Raw genomic sequence first — 19,488 nt, forward strand, 5'->3', positions numbered from 1 at the left:
ATGGCGGGCAATCGCCCAGGGTGGCGATCTTTCACAACGGCCCTTTGCACCACCAGGGAACATCGTTTGCACGAAAAGTTACAGTGAAAAAAGCTACATTAAAAAACTAAATTTAAAGTGGTTGCCTTAGAAAACGCTTTACAAATCGATAACATCAAATACTACAAGTTCAAGTTATTCAACAAAATTCTTAGTTATGAGCATTTCTAAAACTTTGTCGAAGACACCATCTTTCTACTTCGTCAGTATAAAAAGTTAATTTTTCTAGTTCAATCATTTACTATGATTGCCATGCCTCAATTTAATTTTTATCAGATTGTGGAGAATATTCACTACTGTTGCTAATATCGAAGCCTGTCGAAACGTGAACCGATCCTTCAGAGAAGCCGTTCAACTTGACATACATCCATTTCCAGCCACCCTCGGCAAAGTTTCGTCCTTGGTTTCTTCATTGACTTGTTTCTAGCGTGACCGAACTCAAATGACATTTTATGTGTCAAAACGGCTTGCAATATATTTTTGTCCTGAACAGGAAGTTACTAAATTTTTAAAAGTAATTCAAAACACTCATAGGGAGGGGCTGTAAACCCCTAAGCCCCCCCCCCTCCCCTTCACCTTGCGCGCGAGCCTGTTTTGTGTCAATGCAGCTTGGTCTCACGATTATCTACCTGAGGATAAATCCAACCACTGGCGAACAAAACTGCTGTGATAAGCTGATTGATTTGGCGTATACGGAAATTTATAGATTACACCAAGGACGGATCCATTTGATAACTAACACGTAATTGTAATCAAATATCATCATCGCTGCTGGAGCTGCGTAAGCTAAACAACAATAATGTCCAGTTTGAGAATATCACGAACAGCAACAATCGACAATTCAATCCGGTGAATTACGAGTTATTATCGTCGCAATCGATGAACCGTGTGATTGGAAGCAACAATGCTTACAAGCGGACAGATGCGTTTGCATGGCAGCTCCTCGCTTCGATTATTGCACCGCCTTGGAGTAGTAGTGCGTTCTGCAGCAGTTTATTATAACGGAGCTTCCGGATGCAATTTCCGATCCATTCTGGGAACGATTTATTTGTTATTTGCTGCTTGCTGAGCTGTACTAGGAACCATGGTACGGGAATCTTCTGGTTTAAGTACCGGGGGACCGATGGCGATGCTGCTGGTCGTTTATGGGCGCTTGTGTATTTCTGAATGTCTCATAAAATAACGCTAACCAATGCGATAAGCAAGGTTTGTTTTTAATTTGTCGGGAATTTTTTATTTAAACGATATAATTTTATTATTTAGAATGGACAGCTTTATAGTACACATTTGTATGGATTCCTGAAATTGAGCACCGGATTATTGAACAACTCGACTATCGCATTATTGATATTTTCCTCTCCTAAAAAATATAATTCTTTTTCGAAACTGGACTCCTGCACTTGTTTAGTGTGGCAGGTAATTATTAAGTTGCTTCCATACCATAATTCTAGATCTTCTTGGAATTATATATCAACCACCAGGAGAAGTTACGCTGACAAGCGGGAGGGGTGGGAGAATTCAAGTGAATAAGAACTAATGGACCTTGCTTTAACCACCCATCGGAAACGGTCGATTAACCTTTCTGTTTGTAGTACGTGTGTGTGTAGGCAGCCATTAGTAAATACTAACCGACATAGGCAGCAAATCAAGAAAAATCAGTTGAAAACCATTTGTGACGACATCGCTTCCATAACTTTGCTACCTTTGCTTTTTGTTGACGTTACCCAATGAGTGAGCCGTTATTATTCGGTAGAAATGGGAAATGAAAGGCCTCGTTGTAAGTGGTGGGATAATCCTTTTAAAGCTGCAAAGAGCGTAGAGATCGGTTCAACGAGCTGTTTTTGAAACGGACTTTTATTCAGCCATTAAAAACTCAAGCAAAGTGGGTTACTTGAAAAAGAATTATGCTGTGACTTTTGCAGGAAACAATTGCGGTATTTTGGGCAGGTATATTACTTAATGGGCCATGTTGGTGAAATTTCAGATTAGCGAATTTTTAACCATTACACGTGAATTATCGGGTGGAACTCGATTCATGGTTGTTGATTGATAAAATAGATAAATTAATTGTGCAAATTGTTTTCAACTGATTTTTCTATCAAAATCTCGATCCCAGTAATATATGTTTACGACCGTACTTATTTATATGTCGTTCAAATTTCATTATATTTCGATGCCATTGTTTTGAATATACTATAACAGAGGTCCCTAACGTCCCTACTTTGGTACGATCGTAGATATTTACGGGTATTGTGTTGCACACCAAAAAATATGAATTTTGTTGTTGACGTAATTCCAAACGTGACACAATTTAGCAAACCGTAATTCACGAAATAACGCGATATAACCGTGTTCCGTGTAATTGTTAATGAAAGATATAGTTTACATGCGCTGTGCTATAAAATTACACTTTTCAACAATTAAAACAATTGTCTTATGTGAGGTAAAATTATGCAATTTATGAAACTCAACGTCAAGTAAAATTACAATGTAGAACTATGTCATTTTTGATGCTCGTATATGTCAGGGTCAGGAGATGTAAATTTAGAAGATTTTTTCTAGATGTATGGATATGAAGTGTGTCGGCTCGTTATGCACCTGCCACTATCGATGTCCTTAATTTGTTCTGAATTCGATGACGGTAACTGGAATCAAGGCGGAACCCTTCCGGGTTCTTTCTGGCCTAGTGAAAATGGTTGGTTCTGAAACTTGTTTCTCGTTGAGTCAGTTAACTAGTTGTCAGCTCGTTAACTATGAAAAGCCCATGAGTACACGAAAAGAACCCGTTCATAAATTCATGAAAAAAAGATCACGATTTCTTGAACTGAACTATTTCGAAAACCGTGATTAAGTTCCTGAAATTATAAATAATAAACCTCTTATTCATGAAACTATTTGGGTTTTCAAAAAACTAGTGCGTTTTTTCGAAAGTTTAGTTGGGCTACTGTTGTCGTTCCCTGGACATGTTTAGTATTTGTTATGATACCTGTTCATGATTTGGGAATACATAGCCGATAGACAAACGATGTTCACGATTTCAGGAGCTTATTCGCGATTTTTGTGATTTCTCATTACGTTATTACGTATGATTTTTCAATCCGATTTTCTTGTCAGACAAGCGGGGTTTATTTTCATGATTTCAGGATCTTAGTCGCGATTATCGTAATTTCTGTTCACGTTATCGTGATACAATCATAGCCGTAGCGTGGCCTTCGCCCTTGGCGGAATTTCAGTCTTGCGCCCTTTACAGCATTTGTCTAACCAAGCTAGCCGGAATGTAATGCCATCCATATGAAGCGCCAAAAACACTATAGTTATGCTAAATTTTAAATATAAGCTCGATGAAGATTTGATCTACTATAATTCAAAGTCAGGTTGCGATTTTTTTCGGAAGACTTTGGGAAATAAGTTGACGCAAGGTACTTGAAGGCGACGGACCTTTCTGCAAGACTGGATGTGCAGACCAGTTTATTGAGCTGATGATTTATTAGGGAATTCAACGCGCTTTTATCATATAATAATACAAAGACTTTATTTGAACACTTGTTCCTTCACCAACCGTTCGGTATAGTCAACCTTATTTTGCATTACGACGGAATTTTTCGGACGAACGTGGTTCAATCGACTCTGATTTCCGATTACTTTTGCTGTCGTTATTTAGAATACAAATTGCATTCAATTATTGAAAAAAATGATTTTCTTCGAATTTTAAGCTCCCTTGCACCTATAGTTGATCTAATGTACCTATAGTTGCAAGTCCCATAAGAAATCAATGGGATTTGAAACTATGGGAACCGAAATTAGCAATTGTACCACTTACATGTGTTCCTATAGAGGTACAAGCGGTTTAAAATATATGAATTGGTTATTAAACCATCTTCATATTTTCCTATGTAGTAGGGATTGGAAGCTTTCGTTTAATGTACATTGCCCATAGGTCTAATCGTCGATTTTTGCCTTTCTCATATAAAGAAAGGCTATGCAATCACTGTAAAAATCGACTTTCGAACCGAGGCCCGGAGGGCCAAGTGTCATACACCATTCGATTCAGTTCGTCGAGATCGGCAAATGTCTGTGTGTGTATGTATGTGTGTGTGTCATTTAAACTCACACAATTTTCTCAGAGATGACTGAGCCGATTTTCGCAAACTTAGTTTCATCTGAACGGTATAACGCTCCCATAAGCTGCTATTGAATTTTTAGTCGATCCGACTTCCGGTTCCGGAGTTACGGGTTGAAGAGTGCGGTCACATAGCAAATTCCCATATAAACTGGTACCACCATGATGTTCAAATGATGTAAATATTAAAATTTATGTAACATTACTCTAGTTTGCGGGTCTGGATCACTAATGATCAATCAAAGCAGCTTTGACCACATTGGCCACCTATGACGGTTCATGACGCCCCGGGGAACACGCCAAGTTCCTAAGCTAATATCACACCCATTCCCCAACGAATTCTCTACCAATTTTCACAAACTTGATTTCAAATGAAAGATACAGTACTACCATTGACTGCTGCTGAATTTCATTCGGTTCTGACTCTTGCTTCCGGAGTTACAGGGGTGTTAGTAAGGATACATTGGAATTTCCCATATAAATCGGTACAATCGTAATACCTCAGAGGCTAAAAACTATTGAAATGGTCACCAAATTACTTCTAATCGCAGATCTAGATCACTGATTGCCAATCAAACATTCGTTGAATATATTGTCCACTATCGACGATTCCGGAAGTCCGGAATTCCGGGCATATTCCACAATTAAAGTCACATCGGTTCATCGGTGATGACTGAACCGATTTTCTCAAACCAAGTCTCAAATGGAAGGCAAAATATGCAGTTGAGTATTGCGTCGCCGCACCTTCCCCCCCGCCTTGTCCTTGCACCTCCCTCTTTCGTCACTCCCCTCCCCTTGGACCACCCTCACGACCGTATTTCCTTCATCCACCCCGTATACCGAAATAAGATGAAGGATTTCTGACGCATACTCCACTCCCACTCTACTAACCCCCCATTCCCTCCACTTTCAAACCCAATCCACCAACATTTCAAAATATAATCACATGAAGATAACATTGAACTCATGCTGATTAAGCTAATTAAATATTATTCATTTGCCTTTCTCATATAGAATGGTTATGCAATTACTCCAAAAACCGACTTTCCAACCCAACCCGGAGGGCCGAGTCTCATATAACATTCGACTCAGTTCGTCGAGATCGCAAAATATCTATGTGTATGTGTGTATGTATGTATGTATGTATGTATGTATGTATGTATGCATGTATGTATGTATGTATGTATGTGTGTGTATGTGCGGATTTGTTAACAAAATGTGCACATCGGTTTCTCGGAAATGGCTGAACCGATTTTTTTCAAACTAAGATTCAAATGAAAGGTATAATATTCCCATAGATTGCTATTGAATTTCATTTTCAACCGACATCTTGTTCCGGATTACGAGTTGAAGAGTATGGTTACAAAACAAAATTTGTTGATTTGTCCATATCGGTTTCTCGGAATTTTCTGAACCGATTTTGACAAACTTGATCTTAAATGAAAGGTCCATCAGCGTCGTTTTTCCTTCTCTGGGTTCGATTTGTTGAATAGCTTAACTGCTCTCAGCACGTACGCTGTCGTTCGTAGTAGACGATTCTAGCTCGAAAACCTGCTCACGTCGATCTGTGGTGGCGGCATTTCCTGATGATATTGACGACACGCAATTCTTTTTCTGTCGTCCATTGCTTAACTGGGTGCGCAGGCCATTCGTTCTCCGGACAATAGAGAAAGCTCTCGCCAATGTACCAACGGCTGCTAAAGCTAAAACTGGGTCCGAAACCCCATTTCGTCGCATCGTCAGTTACGTTCTGCTTAGACGGATCATAACGCCACTCATCTACGGTAGATACATTCAGAATCTATCCGATCGAATCCACGAGAGAACAGTTCTGGAATCAGTCCACACAAAACGTTTTTCGATAGGAAGATTCAGGGCCGTTCCTATATTCTCCATCAACCGACCACCTATCAGTCCTGCTTGCAGCTCTAGGCGGGGAATGGAGATCGACTTTAGAGGTGCTACTTTCGTCTTTGCTGCAACAAGAACACATCGTACCTTTCCCTCTTGTACGATCCGCAGATACGCGACACAAGCGTATGCCAACTTACTGGCATCGACAAACACGTGAAGTTGGATGCCGCTATGTAGCTTACTACTCATCTTGCCGAAGAAGCAGCGCGGAACCTCCACTTCACTCAGGTTTTTCAGAAGTCGCGTCCAGTCATTCCACAGATCCAGTAGACTTTCCACAATCTTTTCATCCCAATCTGTGCCAGATCTCCAAATATGTTACATGAGAATCTTGCCGTGGACGATGAAATGGGCTATAAACCCGTATGGGTCAAATAGCGACATAACGAGCCTTAAAACCTATCGTTTCGTGGGCATGACATCTTCTGTCAGCAGAACAACAAGATCGTCCTTCAAAGTGGTGTCAAATGTGAAAACATCTAACGCGGGTCTCCATACCATACCTAGGACGCGCTCCGAATCCGAAATCTTCTCTAGGATCATCGATTTCTTCTGCACATCCTTGGTCTCGCCTAGACGTTGCAGAACCTCCGACGAATTGGACGAGAAGTTCCTTATTTCGAAACCACCTTGCACATGAACGTGTTTTACCTCTTCTACCATCTGAACCGCTTCGTCAATCGTGTCTACGCTATCCAAGTAGTCATCAACGTAATGGGCCTTGAGAATCGCATCGGCAGCCCTTGAAAAAAGGGGTTCAAAATCCTGTGCATTCATGTTCTTCACATATTGTGTGGAGCACGGTGAGCACGTCGCACCAAACGTCGCCACGTCCATTACGAAGACCGTCGGTACCTGATCAAGCTGCTCTCGATAGACAAACATCTGTGAATGCTTATCCCGCGAGATGATCCTAATTTGGTGGAACATTTCTTTGATGTCCCCACAAATTGCAACTGGTCTCTGACGAAACTGCAGCAGAACTGCGAATAGTGACGTGAGCATATCTGGCCCCTTCAGGAGCATATCGTTTAGCGAAACACCGTTTACACGTGCTGCAGCATCCCAGATCAGGCGAATCTTTTCGGGTTTTTTTTTGGGTTTCTCACAACTCCGAGTGGCAGGTACCACACGCGATCAAGATTCGTCGTAAATTAGTCCACAAAATCAAAACATATTTCTCGTGAACTATTTTGCGAAACTCGCAATATAATTCACCGTGAACTAGTTCATGATACCTAATATGTTAGTCACGATTCAATATCCGTGCTCATGAAATAGTCTACAAAATCATGAAATAGTCTTCAATATGGAAATGTGCACTGGTTTACGAATCCTTGTTTAACATTCACGCCTGACCATGCGTATCCATGTTCTCAAAATCATAAATTATTCTTCAAGAATTCGTGAACGTGTTTACGAATCCTAGTATACTATTCACGCCTGACCATTCGTACTTGTGAAATAGTTCACAAAATTATATAATATTATTAATGGATTCGTTCATGATTCCTAGTGCAAGATTCACAATCTATCTTGAGTGCTTGATGTTTAGGGACCGTTCATAAACCACGTAGACCGAAATTTGAGAATTTTTAACCCACCCCCTCCCCTTGTAGACCTTAGTAGACTTTTACCAACCCCCCTCACCCCGCCAAAAGTCTACGTAGACTTTTAATTTTTTTTTTATTCGCAGGAAATGTGAATTTAGCAAGAAGCACATTATAATGTTCAATTAAAAATAAGCGTTCAGATTTATTTCAAGGTTTTTAAATATTAAAGAAAGATTTTTCACATTGGTTTTTTGTCTATGATTGATCAAATCAATTAATACCGATTCAAGGTGCTTTCCAACGTTTGTGTAGCGGAATACTTCTTTTCAAGGTTAGTCACTCAAATATATGTAAAAAGATACATTGCTATAACTAGCTTAAATTTTGGCCGAAGTGCGACCTACACCAACAATGCAGAATCGCTAAAAAATTTTTGAGCCTTACTGGTGCATTCAAAATTGTTAAATTATAAGAAACAATTACAAATTAATACTGTCGATGTGTACTATCATCTAAACTAAAATAATAAACCAAACATGCACACAAATTTTACTTTTCGTGAACAAATTCCAATATTTCTAAGATAATAAGATAATCTAAATTGCCTTATTTGATTAAGGGAACGAAGCTATTTAAATCTTCCCAAAAATATTTATATTTCTTATGTAATTAATAGCCGTATCACCTTAGCGTATTATCGCTATGTATCAAAGCTTAACTCCGAATATTTTCGAAGATAAATATAGTAGGGCCGGTTTGCACGGAGTTGCATAGGGTCAAGACGTAAAATTTAACGGGTGTTTAAAGATTTTGAAATCAGTGTAAATGATTGCAAGAGAAACTGATTAACTCGAGTAAACTTTGTTGTAGAAGTTTAACTACACTACTGCTTTAACCACCGAAATTATTAAATAAAAATAAAAAAATCAATCTACTTATTGTTTAAAATCGGGTGTTTTGTTGTTACAAAGCTTAACTTTGAACATTTTTTAACTTTTTATGGTTCATGCATTTAATGGTCCATGCATGTCTGCTAACTAGTGGTGCTTCAGATGATTTCACAGCCAAAATCTTCCGACGAGAGTAATTTTTGGCGATCGTTTTTGGAACTGTCATTTTGTATTATTCCCAGATCAAAACTATATCAAAATATACGCAAGAAACAAAAACGTGTGAGGTTGTCCAAAAAAATCGTAGGTTCTGGGTTGAGTGGTCACTTACCGAGTAGTTACCTCAATAGTGTACTAGCTCTGAAGTTTCTGCATAAATACTGAATAGACCGATATTTTGAATACAACTCTCTTTAAATCCCATTCATAATTAGTAATACGAGAATAACAAAAAATAAAAGTCTACGTAGACTTTTTCAAAAACCCCCTCTCTCCCCTGGTAGACAAACGTAGACTTTTGCCAGACCCCCCCCCCCGTCCCCCCTATGAGTCGACGTGGTTTATGAACGGCCCCTTAGAACATATTCCTAACCCTTTACAATCTCAAGCAACTCTGCACACGGTCATGAAAGGTTTACGTGAACTATTTCACATGATTTGGATTTTTTCCCTGATATATTGTATTGTAGTTATATTCTGCTTCTGGTGATCACACACTTAAAAATATTTACATCTCGCATGATGCACATAAAAGGAGTGTCATATTTCAATTCTGATTTTGATACATATTAATTCGTGTTTATAAGTCACTATTACTTTTGTTCGATTTTGGCTGAAATACTACCTACTTTTAATGTGGGTCCGCCACATCGAATTGGCCATTTTGAATTTTTAAAAAACTGACCTCAGATTCGTAATCAGCGATGTCCAAAACCCATTATTCCATGCAATTGTTGCAGGTGTTCTCAAAATTTTAATCGCGTTTATTTCATTCGCATTAATCTAATTCGAAAACGGTTCAACTTAAAGACTTCATCTTTTTACCTCTCGAAAAAAAAACCTTTTTCATTGGAGAAATAACCAATAAAATCAACAAATTCTTTGTATTCATTTTTTTAGTGAGGCCTTAAAATTATAAAAAGGCTCAAAAAATTGATCTCAATGTTTAAGATTGCACCATTAAGTCAAATTTGAAGTTTTTTATCAGTTCTTAGGTCATTCCTGCAACAAAATTAGTGTACTTTAGAGCTCTATTATTTAATTTGTGTTTCAGATCAATCCTGGGGCAGCAGACTGAACGCAGTTTTGAAATTCCACGCGCACCTAACCTTAGACAGAACGTCACCACGGGCGTCATTTTGCTTTTTTCCGTCTTCTAAAAATTTGTAACTGAGGGCAAAAATATAAGCTAAACAAATATAAGAATCCTAAAATTGTTTTCTTCCTTGTATTTTCGTTGGCCTACAAAACAATTGCGTCGATCCGGCGCTAGTTTAGTCCGTTATCTAAGTTAGTGTCGGATTCTGATGAGACGAAGTCGAAACACAAATTCCATAACAAATTTAGTTGTTTTTGGAAACACAAATAGTTTTATGAATACGAGGTTATTTATTCCGAATTTCAGGAACTTGGTCACGATTTTCGTAAATCATTCATTTTAGGAATCGTGATCTATTTTTCATTTTTTTCCGTGTAGATAAATATCAATGAATACCTTTTGGAACATGGCCAGACGAATGTGGAGTCGAAACGTGACTGATTAGAGCAAATATTTGTCGAGCCATATTTGATTTTGCAAAGAAAGTTTGTTTAGATTCTTCTCTAGCGCAAGTAACTTTTCTGTAGTTTCACCCTTAACAATGATGATATTTTGAATTACACCCCTCACATGCAATAATAACGCTCCGGGTCTGGTAAGAATTCAATTTGGTGACGAATCTGCCTGACCCTGGATCCGGTAAACTGTAAACTCGCGAGTACATTTTCGTCTCGAAAGCGGTCTACCGTAAACTTTTTTCCACGATGATCATGCGTTTCGTAAAACCGTACAACACGCTCGCGGAGTGCTTGCTGTTTCGACGTCATCTTCGATTGAACTGACAGTGACCGAGTGAAAAGAAATATGCCACCCATTTCTAGAAAGAAAAAAATGCTCTTCACTTTAATTACAGAAAGATATTGAAATCAGTCTCATTTTTTATTGAACACCCTTTATAACGATATATACCGTTAATACCGCTATAAATAGTAACTAGAAATACAAATCAAACTTTGAAATTCTGAAAAATGGATTAGGGTCATAATAAACACATTTATATTTACCATAACAGTAAAATTTGCTCTGTTCATTTTATTTCCATTTTTTTCGCGAATGAAGCCTAAATTCAAAGTTTGACTAGATTATCCGGGGTGTGATTTTTTTTTAAATCCCCGGATAATCTAATCTGACCTGTAATTGAAAATTTCTAAAGGCTTGGTAATCTCAATCCAGGTTCCTGACAATGTATTTCAATTCCATGTTATAAGACATAACACCTCCTCGTTATGTTCCCACGTTTCTTCGAAATTATTTGAGCACGCAAAATACAATTTAATGCAATTGAAAACAAAGTCAAATAGAATTAATATTGGCATTTTTTTATGCAAATGTTTTTAAAAATACGAGAAATCAGTTTTTGCTTAGTATTTCACGGTATTTCTCTAACTTATACGATAATCCAAATTTTGGAATTTGTTCAATGATGAGGACATATTTGTGACTGTGAAGCAACTTATGTTGTGACTACTATGAGATGTGTTTTTGTTGAATGTCTGTAGATGAGAGCAGATACAGTAGGTAGCATATATACAGTTAATGCAAAAAGTGAAAATGCATAAAACAACAAACATCATCCAAACGCAACTACTACTTTCTGATGATATTTTCTTTGGATTATAATTGCTTCAGTTGCTATGGAATAACGACGGAAAATAACAACCAGTGCTCTTGATGTTTCGTTCTAATTCCCAGGCACCGCATGGCCATTCGTCGAACGTGTTTGTATTACTTAGCGTTTATAAAAAAAACCTGAATAACTTGGCATATTGCGATGATACAATTCGTTGCAGTTGTCAACGAAGTTTCAATGTGTGCGCTGAAAATCATAAAAGCGAAACATTTCCATATATGCCAAGCGAAAGGTTGATGCAATTCTAAACAATAAATACGTATGTGAATAAATCCTAGTGCTTTACGACATTCACCAGCTCGGTAAAACACAGAACGAATGTAGGTCGCCAATCTCCATCGTCAGGCTTACTGCGGGAACCGAGCCATCTTCCGCCACATCCAATCGACAGCTGCCACACGACCACGATGACACGTGCTTCGCTCACTGGTCCGGCACCCGGGGACGGACCGGGAATTAGAAGCCCGTACATTCAGCTCACATTCTGCTGGTTTGAAACTCTTAAGTCGTTTGGTTTCCCGGCACGTTAGTGGGATTATTGTTACGTAAAATTTCAAATTGGTCTGATATATTTGATCCGCTTTGTTCAGTCAATGGCCGGTTGAATGGGAAGAGGAAGTGGATTTGGGGTGTTGGCTTGTTGACTAAACGTCTCAGTCATCGATCGGATGGATGTTTTCCAGTGTCATTGTGCTCTATTTGCACCCATAAATGGATTCCACTCACATCTTGTTCACAGTTTAATCTTCTTTACACGCTATAATACTCAAGTGGTATACTCATGCTCTTTTTCTTTGCTTGCAGTGCTAAACCTGATCGGTGGCGAGGTACAATCGTACTGGGAGCAACCGTACGCTCAGCCTTACTTCGACAATAGCACCAGGCGGGATGTAACCGCAACAGTCGGCCAATCTGCCCTCCTGCACTGCCGGGTGCGAAACCTTGGAGACCGAGCGGTAAGCATGGTGTTCCCCTCCTTCCTACCATTTTCTTACTATCACCTAACGCTGAATGATAAGCAGCTCAATTTTACCCTTTCATCGCCACAGGTTTCCTGGATCCGGAAGCGTGACTTGCACATTCTGACCGTTGGTATTCTCACCTACACCAACGACCAGCGCTTCCAGTCGCTGCACACCGAAGGCAGTGACGAGTGGACACTGCGGATTACATCGCCTCAACCCCGGGATTCCGGCACGTACGAGTGTCAAGTGTCAACGGAACCGAAAATATCACAAGCCTTTCGGCTCAACGTTGTGGGTAAGTGGAAATGATGCGCGCAAATTTCTATGATGTTGAGTGACCGAATCGGTATCTGCCGTGACAGGCTGCGCCCAGTGGAAATGCTGGGATTGATGTTGATTATGGTACATGGATAGTGATATCTATTTTTTGGCTTTGAAGCACGTGTTGAAATTCGTTGCTTAGTCCTATTTCACATAAAGTAACACGGCACATTTTATGTCATGGTTTTGTAAAACCATACAGGTCCAATTCGTCTCCTGTATAGTACGACAATGAATTTTGGACAGCTGGAGATGTTTTCAGTGTGTTCGTGTCTATAGTAAATTTTCTAGTAAACTTCTGATCTGGTATCGGATTATGCGCTGTGGGCATAGAACTTAGATTTTGGGCATAAATAAAATTATAGACACAATGATTCTTCCTACAGGATTAAATTATATTAGGAATTTTTTGTACTTTTGCTCTAATTTGGCCAGCTTCTACTATCACCGAAAGGTGTTTTTGCGCGAAAATAGGATGCATTTTGTTGAAAACGTCGTTAATCCACCTGATGGTTCGCAATTTCCTTTAATTTAAAAATAATGGATTATTGTCAATTGCGAGTAACTTAAACGAATGGTAACGCTATGTGGAAAAATGCTGAGGTGGAGAGGTTGTGGAATGAAGCTGCTAAGGATGACCAGCAGAGCATCCTAACTAGAAAAAATCGATTCTTCAAGACACATACGTCGGAATAGCTCTCTGACACTTGCATCAAATTGATTGAGATTATTTCTGGCGTTCGTATTCTTATTAATTTCAGGCCTCAAATCAAAGATAACACCATGTGGTATTAACTAGATTGGAGATTACCTCAAAACTATGTTAATCATCCGTTTAGTTTTCGTTTGTCATTAAGGGGTGTAGTGGGCAAAAAAATCGACTTCTATTTTATTCACTTAATTGTTAGTATTGAACCCCTAGAATAGTCTCCCGCAATCTCGTTGGCCACACTGAACTTCTTTTGTTTTAAACAGCCATGCATTCCTCGCGCGATCTTGCTATAACACACACAGATTTCAATCTAAAGGAAACAATTTTCGAAAAACTGACTGCGATAAAAATGCAGTGTACACAATACACTCTAAACTACCTCTGCCCAAATTTTCAAGAGATTTCCGTGATGCATTTTTGATGTAGGATCAACCACTATCAACAAATCAACGAATTGACTTGATATTTTTTATGAGAATGCACACCATGTATAGCTACATGATGAACTACAGAAAACTGAATAAAAGAATTGTTCTCCCTATTATTTTGAAGAAAAGTTAGTGGATTTTACAGTAGAATATGAGATTTTTCGGTTTTCATGAAGCCATTTTCTGAAACTCGAACTTGTTTCAATTTCTATTTTTTTTTTGGTTCATCGAGTAACTACAAGTCAAAATTTTACAAATCTTATTAAATTTCCTGTGTCAAACAATTTTATCAAGAGATATCGTGTTCGCCGTGACGCTCCTCGACGTGGAAATTGTTGGACGTCTAATCTTGAAACGTTCGTATGTAGGTTCTGCGTGAATTAAACTTTTTTTTTCGTGCGCAATGAATGTATAATTTTTTTTATGTAACACAAAAGATACATTGTTGCCTTGCCTTCAAAGGCGTAAAACCAAATAACTCTCGGTTTGAACACTTTACACTAGACGCCCCCTTAAAGCTGCCTTACCATGCTTTCGGAACGCATGACAGCTTCTAATAATGTAGTCTGGACTCTAGGTCCATATTTCTCTAAGAACGGTCCAGTTTTGCTGGAGATTTTCTGTACCGAAGTGACATTTAGAACGGTATTCCACAAAAAATTCCGTTGAATTACACTATTTATATAGTAATAAAATGCATCTTTTATACAAGCAACAAGTCATAGGTTGTTCGTAGTTACCTAGATGCGTGAAGTTGACTACTATTGGTGTGCAGTTATTATCAAATACGAAGGGATTGTCTATTTCCAAGTTCTCAGCTGCATCGAATTTCCAAGGGTTGGAAATTTGAGGTTATACAATCGCTCCGCTTTTTTCTTTATTTTATGGTACGGTTTGAAAAGCTTAAAAAGCCTGCCCTGTAGTGTATTGGCAGTGTCAGGGACTTACGACTCACTTTCGTGCATAACCACAAAAATCACTCAACTCTTTTTCCGCCCTTCGTCCCTACGGAACTACGGTTTTTATTGCACCTCTTTCTTCTACCCACGAGTTTTCCACATCTATCGCGGAGCTTCACTTGGTCCATGAAATGGTTCGACTTTTGAGCCATTTAGCTCTCGACTAATCTCTTACTTTTTGTCTCCAACAATTACGTTGCCCTTAAGCTCTCGTCACAGTGAGTCGTTTAGATGCTGATTCCATGAGCCATTCAACTCCCAACCTTATCACGATCTACTCGGATAGTCCCCGACGGCGAATTCATCCTACTCTCACTGAGAGTTCACCGACGGAAGAATTTCTCCGGATACCGATACCCGCTTCCTTGAACCATTTAACTTCCAGCTTTATCAAGATCTTCTCGGATGTTTTTCGTCGGTGAAACTACCCTACTGCGACTGAGAGTTTCCTGGAAACGAAATTCTTTCAGTAACTATGTCTGTTTCGTGAACCAATTAGCTCCCATTTTTGTCTCGATACAGTCAGAGAGTGGTGAAAAAGCCTACTGTGAATTTCCCAGTCGCAGGTTTCTCCGGATAGCGATATTCGTTTCCGTAATCCATTTAGCTCTCCGCTTCGTCTCGTTCTACTTAATCTAATCCCTGGCGGTGGACCTAGCCTACTCAATGAGCCAGCCAGTATGTGCTGAAGTCCATCCAGCGATTGCGGATGAAGCGTAGCTTCCGGTTCACTGGCGCCCCAACTACCCACTGCTAACTATTCGACACGGTTCGCTCTGGAGCTAGCCTACTCACAAGCTACCCGATAAGGTGTCGTGGTCGGTCCGGCGATTCCGGTGAAGGCTGACGTCTGGTTCACTGGTGCCCCGACGAACCGAACCCGGAGCTACGTCGCGTACTACTCAACTGGTCCCCGGCGATGGACCCAGTCTACACCGTCGGAGAGTTCTCCGGTTGCAGAATTTCTCCCAAAACTCGATTTGTGGTTCCACGGCGGCGTTCTCGCCAATGGCGCTACTTTGTTGGTCCCTTTGCCACTTGCTTGGTGTTCTAGCCAATGGCGTTACTTTGTTGGTCGCTTCGCCACTTCCTCTGCAGCTCGGAGAGTATACTCGTAACCACTCTATTGACATCGTCCCAGATATGCTCGTCGTAGCAAATCTCTTCGACGATATGGTCGACGGTTGAATCAAGCCTACCCCTTCGGACTTCTTCGAACCTAGGGCATTCGATGACCACGTGTTCCGGTGTCTCTTGCACGTTCACATAATCCGGACAATGGGGCGACGAAGCATGTCCAAACAGATGTAGGTACTTCCGAAAACATGCATTCCCGGACAAAAACTGCGTCAAATGGAAGCTCACCTCTCCTTGGTTCCAATGCACCCAAACAGACACATTCGGGATGAACCGGTGGATCCATCTTCCTTTCTCAGCATTGTCCCACTCTTGCTACCTCTTAGCCAATGAGTTCGTTGTGAGCAGTCTTCTTGCATGACGAGAATTTCTCTGTTGGTAGCATTCCACGTCCTCAGTCAGAGTGATACAGATGGGGATCATCCCGGCAATTATGGATATCGCCTCCGACGATATCATGGTGTACGCACTCGAGACACGAATAGCCATTAGGCGAAACGTGTTTTTCAACTTCGTCCGGTTCCGTTTTGAGTTCAGCGCAACAGCCCAAACCGCTACGCCATACCTCAGGCTACCAGGAAACGCCTCGTGCTGCATCTCGCTCCTCTGTCGTCGTGGTCGATCGTCGACCATCACACCCAGGTGCTTCAGCGCACGCATCGATGGAATGGATTATCCTTGACGCCAGTCAACCCGGTTTCCACGATGCCTATTGCCTCTGCCGTCAACATCTCCACCTCCTCTAGGGTCCGCCGGTGAGGACGTCATCCGCAAAGCCGATGAATTCAACTCCCGTGAGCAGTTGCTTTGTTAACACTCCGTTGTACATTATATTCCAGAGCGTTGGGCCGAGTATGGAGCCCTGAGGTATTACCGCTGTAATCCTTATCGACCTCTTTCGCATGTTCGTTTCGTAGACCAGTACTCTGTTCTGGAAGTAACTTTTCAGGCACAGGCTGTCCGGAACCCGTATTCTGTGCAGCGCTACGGCGATAGGCACCCAGCTGGCACTATTGAACGTGCTCTTCACGTCGATCGTTAGCAAGGCATAGCAGCGATTACTCCTTCTCTTTTGCTTCGACGCTTTCTTCGCGCTCGCTGTGCGTGTGCGATAGGACATTCTTCAAAAAAACTTCGATGAATATTGTAGAAGGGGCCCTGGTCAGCCGTACGACGCATCTTAGTCGCGATGCTCTCACAAGAGTGCTGGACGGCACTGACGTCCATCTTCCGGATACAATTCCGGATCCTGGTGGTCAACTGTTTCGTATCCTTGGCCCGCCAATAATTTTTGTACACTAGGGCACTGAGGGAGCCGAAAAAATCCTTAATTGAACGGCACTGGAACAAGTTGGTCGGGTTCCTTTCTTTTGGCACGCACGAAAGCTTCTTCTGCTCAAGATACTCCAGCGTCTTCTTGGCGTAATGGTAAAACGCCTTATCCGGCCAGAAGACGTACTTCCCATCCTCATGATGCTCCTTTAAGAACCGCAGAAGCATTTTCTCAAGACACTTCTCCTGGTACACTTGTTGATTGATGGCCAGACAGCTCGGCTTGAACCACGACTTTGAAATCCCTCTGTTCGATACGGCGATGTATAGCATAACTTTTTTTCAAATTTATGCTTAAACTTATATAACTTATACTACGGGGGATGTGGCAGACTTGTCGCTGGAGCAATAGCTGTCATTTCCTGGTCTTCAAGAGCGGAAAGTAACTTTCTTCGTCCAGCACGAACGACGTAGTAGTTCTTCGTCATCCACCGGCACTGAAATTGCCATCTGCTCGTCTGTGTACTCGGGGGGCCGAGTCTTCTTCCAACAGATCTCCACTCGTTCATATGTCAGTCATCGCAAATTCGGACACAGTTCTAACTACAAATATATTTAAAATGACCGTTAAAGCGGACGAAGCACTGCTTTCGAGTGTTATGTCTGTTAATCTGTGGTTAGACTTTCGGAAGCCGATTTTATCCAGTTCAACGCTCGTAGCATTCAACAAATTACCCAGACGAAACCATTAATTTCGCACAACTTAAAGCACATCGTTATGTGTGACAATGCTATAATTAAGATCCTTCTACACATGGACGAAGGGAAAATCAATGTTTCGCTACAAGATCGGACACCGCTTACTTGTAGATTCATGTCACATTAGGAGAAATAGAATCTATTCCGAAGGACGCCTGTAGGAACTACTTCCTGGTATTTTAAATAGTGTTGTCCTTCATCTTGAGGTTCGGTGAATATAAGCGTTGCACGAGCAGGGGTATTTTCGACCGGTATCACGCAAACTTATTCCGTCCTTGTTGTCAAACAGCTTTTGCAACGCTTCCTTTTTCTTCTTCTTCGTCATTATCTTCGTCGGACGGCCGCTACCGGCCTTCCGCTCCACGCTCAGGGATGCTAGGATCCGGTAAACTGTACTCACGGGCACGTTTTCGTCTCGAAAATGGTCTACCGTAAACTTTTTTCCACGATGACCATGCGTTTCGTAAAACCGTACAACACGCTCGCGAAGTGCTTGCTGTTTTGAGGCCATCTTCGATTGTATAGACAGCATCTGACCGAAAAGAAACATGCCACCCATTTCTAGGGAGTCCAGAAAGAAATTCTCTTGGAGAGAAAAAATGTTACGCTTTTTACTTTAATTATAGAATGGTATTGAAATCATTCTCATTTTTTATTGAACACCCGTTAGATTTTCCTTATACTATTTGATAAAACAATGAGTCCTACTAATTGCAAGTATTTTTTTTGTAATTTATATGAATCAAGTTGTTCAGGGATTTTGGACTTTATTGTTAACTAATGAAAATAACATTATATTAACCATTATGATTTGAGAACTAGTTTTGCAAGAACTTTCCTTTTTCAGTGAGAGATTTTTTCCATTTTCATATTTTGTTCGGCAGAATTTGACTTTATTTAAACACGGCTAATTAAAAATATATTAATATGCACTTATTTCAATTCAGAATGCATTTAGGAACACATAATAATACACATATAAACTAAAAAATGAAGAACTATTAAAACTCTGCCCTCGCCGTTCAGCTTGGTCATATTTCATTTTTACCGCATTACTGCACGGATGCGGTGCGGGTGCGGTGGCGATGCGGTGTATCCATTTATCGCCAACAACTGCATTGCGACGAATACTAGGTTTACATTTCAACGTGCTACTCATAAGGCTTGTTTACAAACACTCATATAATATACACACATACCTACCGTACTGCTTCACAAAATACATTAGAATCGAACCCGGACGAAACCAAAAATGCAAACATTAGCTGACCTCCCGGGAAAGGCTCCCTTAATGTATACAAAGTTGATGTATAAACATGTGTACAATCTTGAGCTCAAACACTTGTATACAATTTCTACATATGTGCAAATACACTTTGAACTCGAACACAAGATCGTTTCCTGGATTATTTCCTATACCTAATGCACTGGAATACGATCTCGTGTACAAGTTGAAGAAGTACAGCTCGAG

The 19,488-nt window shown here is 40.4% G+C and overlaps 1 protein-coding gene across 1 annotated transcript in view; it reads left to right on the top strand.

Annotated features, from left to right (window-relative positions):
• Positions 1-19,488, top strand: part of LOC131683826 (protein amalgam-like) — a 598,561-nt gene that overhangs the window by 335,920 nt on the left and 243,153 nt on the right. The window contains exons 3-4 of the mRNA XM_058966162.1: positions 12,269-12,420; positions 12,514-12,724. Of these exons, the coding sequence (XP_058822145.1) occupies positions 12,269-12,420; positions 12,514-12,724 (363 nt within the window). The remainder of the gene's footprint in view (positions 1-12,268; positions 12,421-12,513; positions 12,725-19,488) is intronic.

The sequence above is a fragment of the Topomyia yanbarensis genome, chromosome 2 (assembly GCF_030247195.1).
Source record: "Topomyia yanbarensis strain Yona2022 chromosome 2, ASM3024719v1, whole genome shotgun sequence".
NCBI lineage: Eukaryota > Metazoa > Arthropoda > Insecta > Diptera > Culicidae > Topomyia > Topomyia yanbarensis.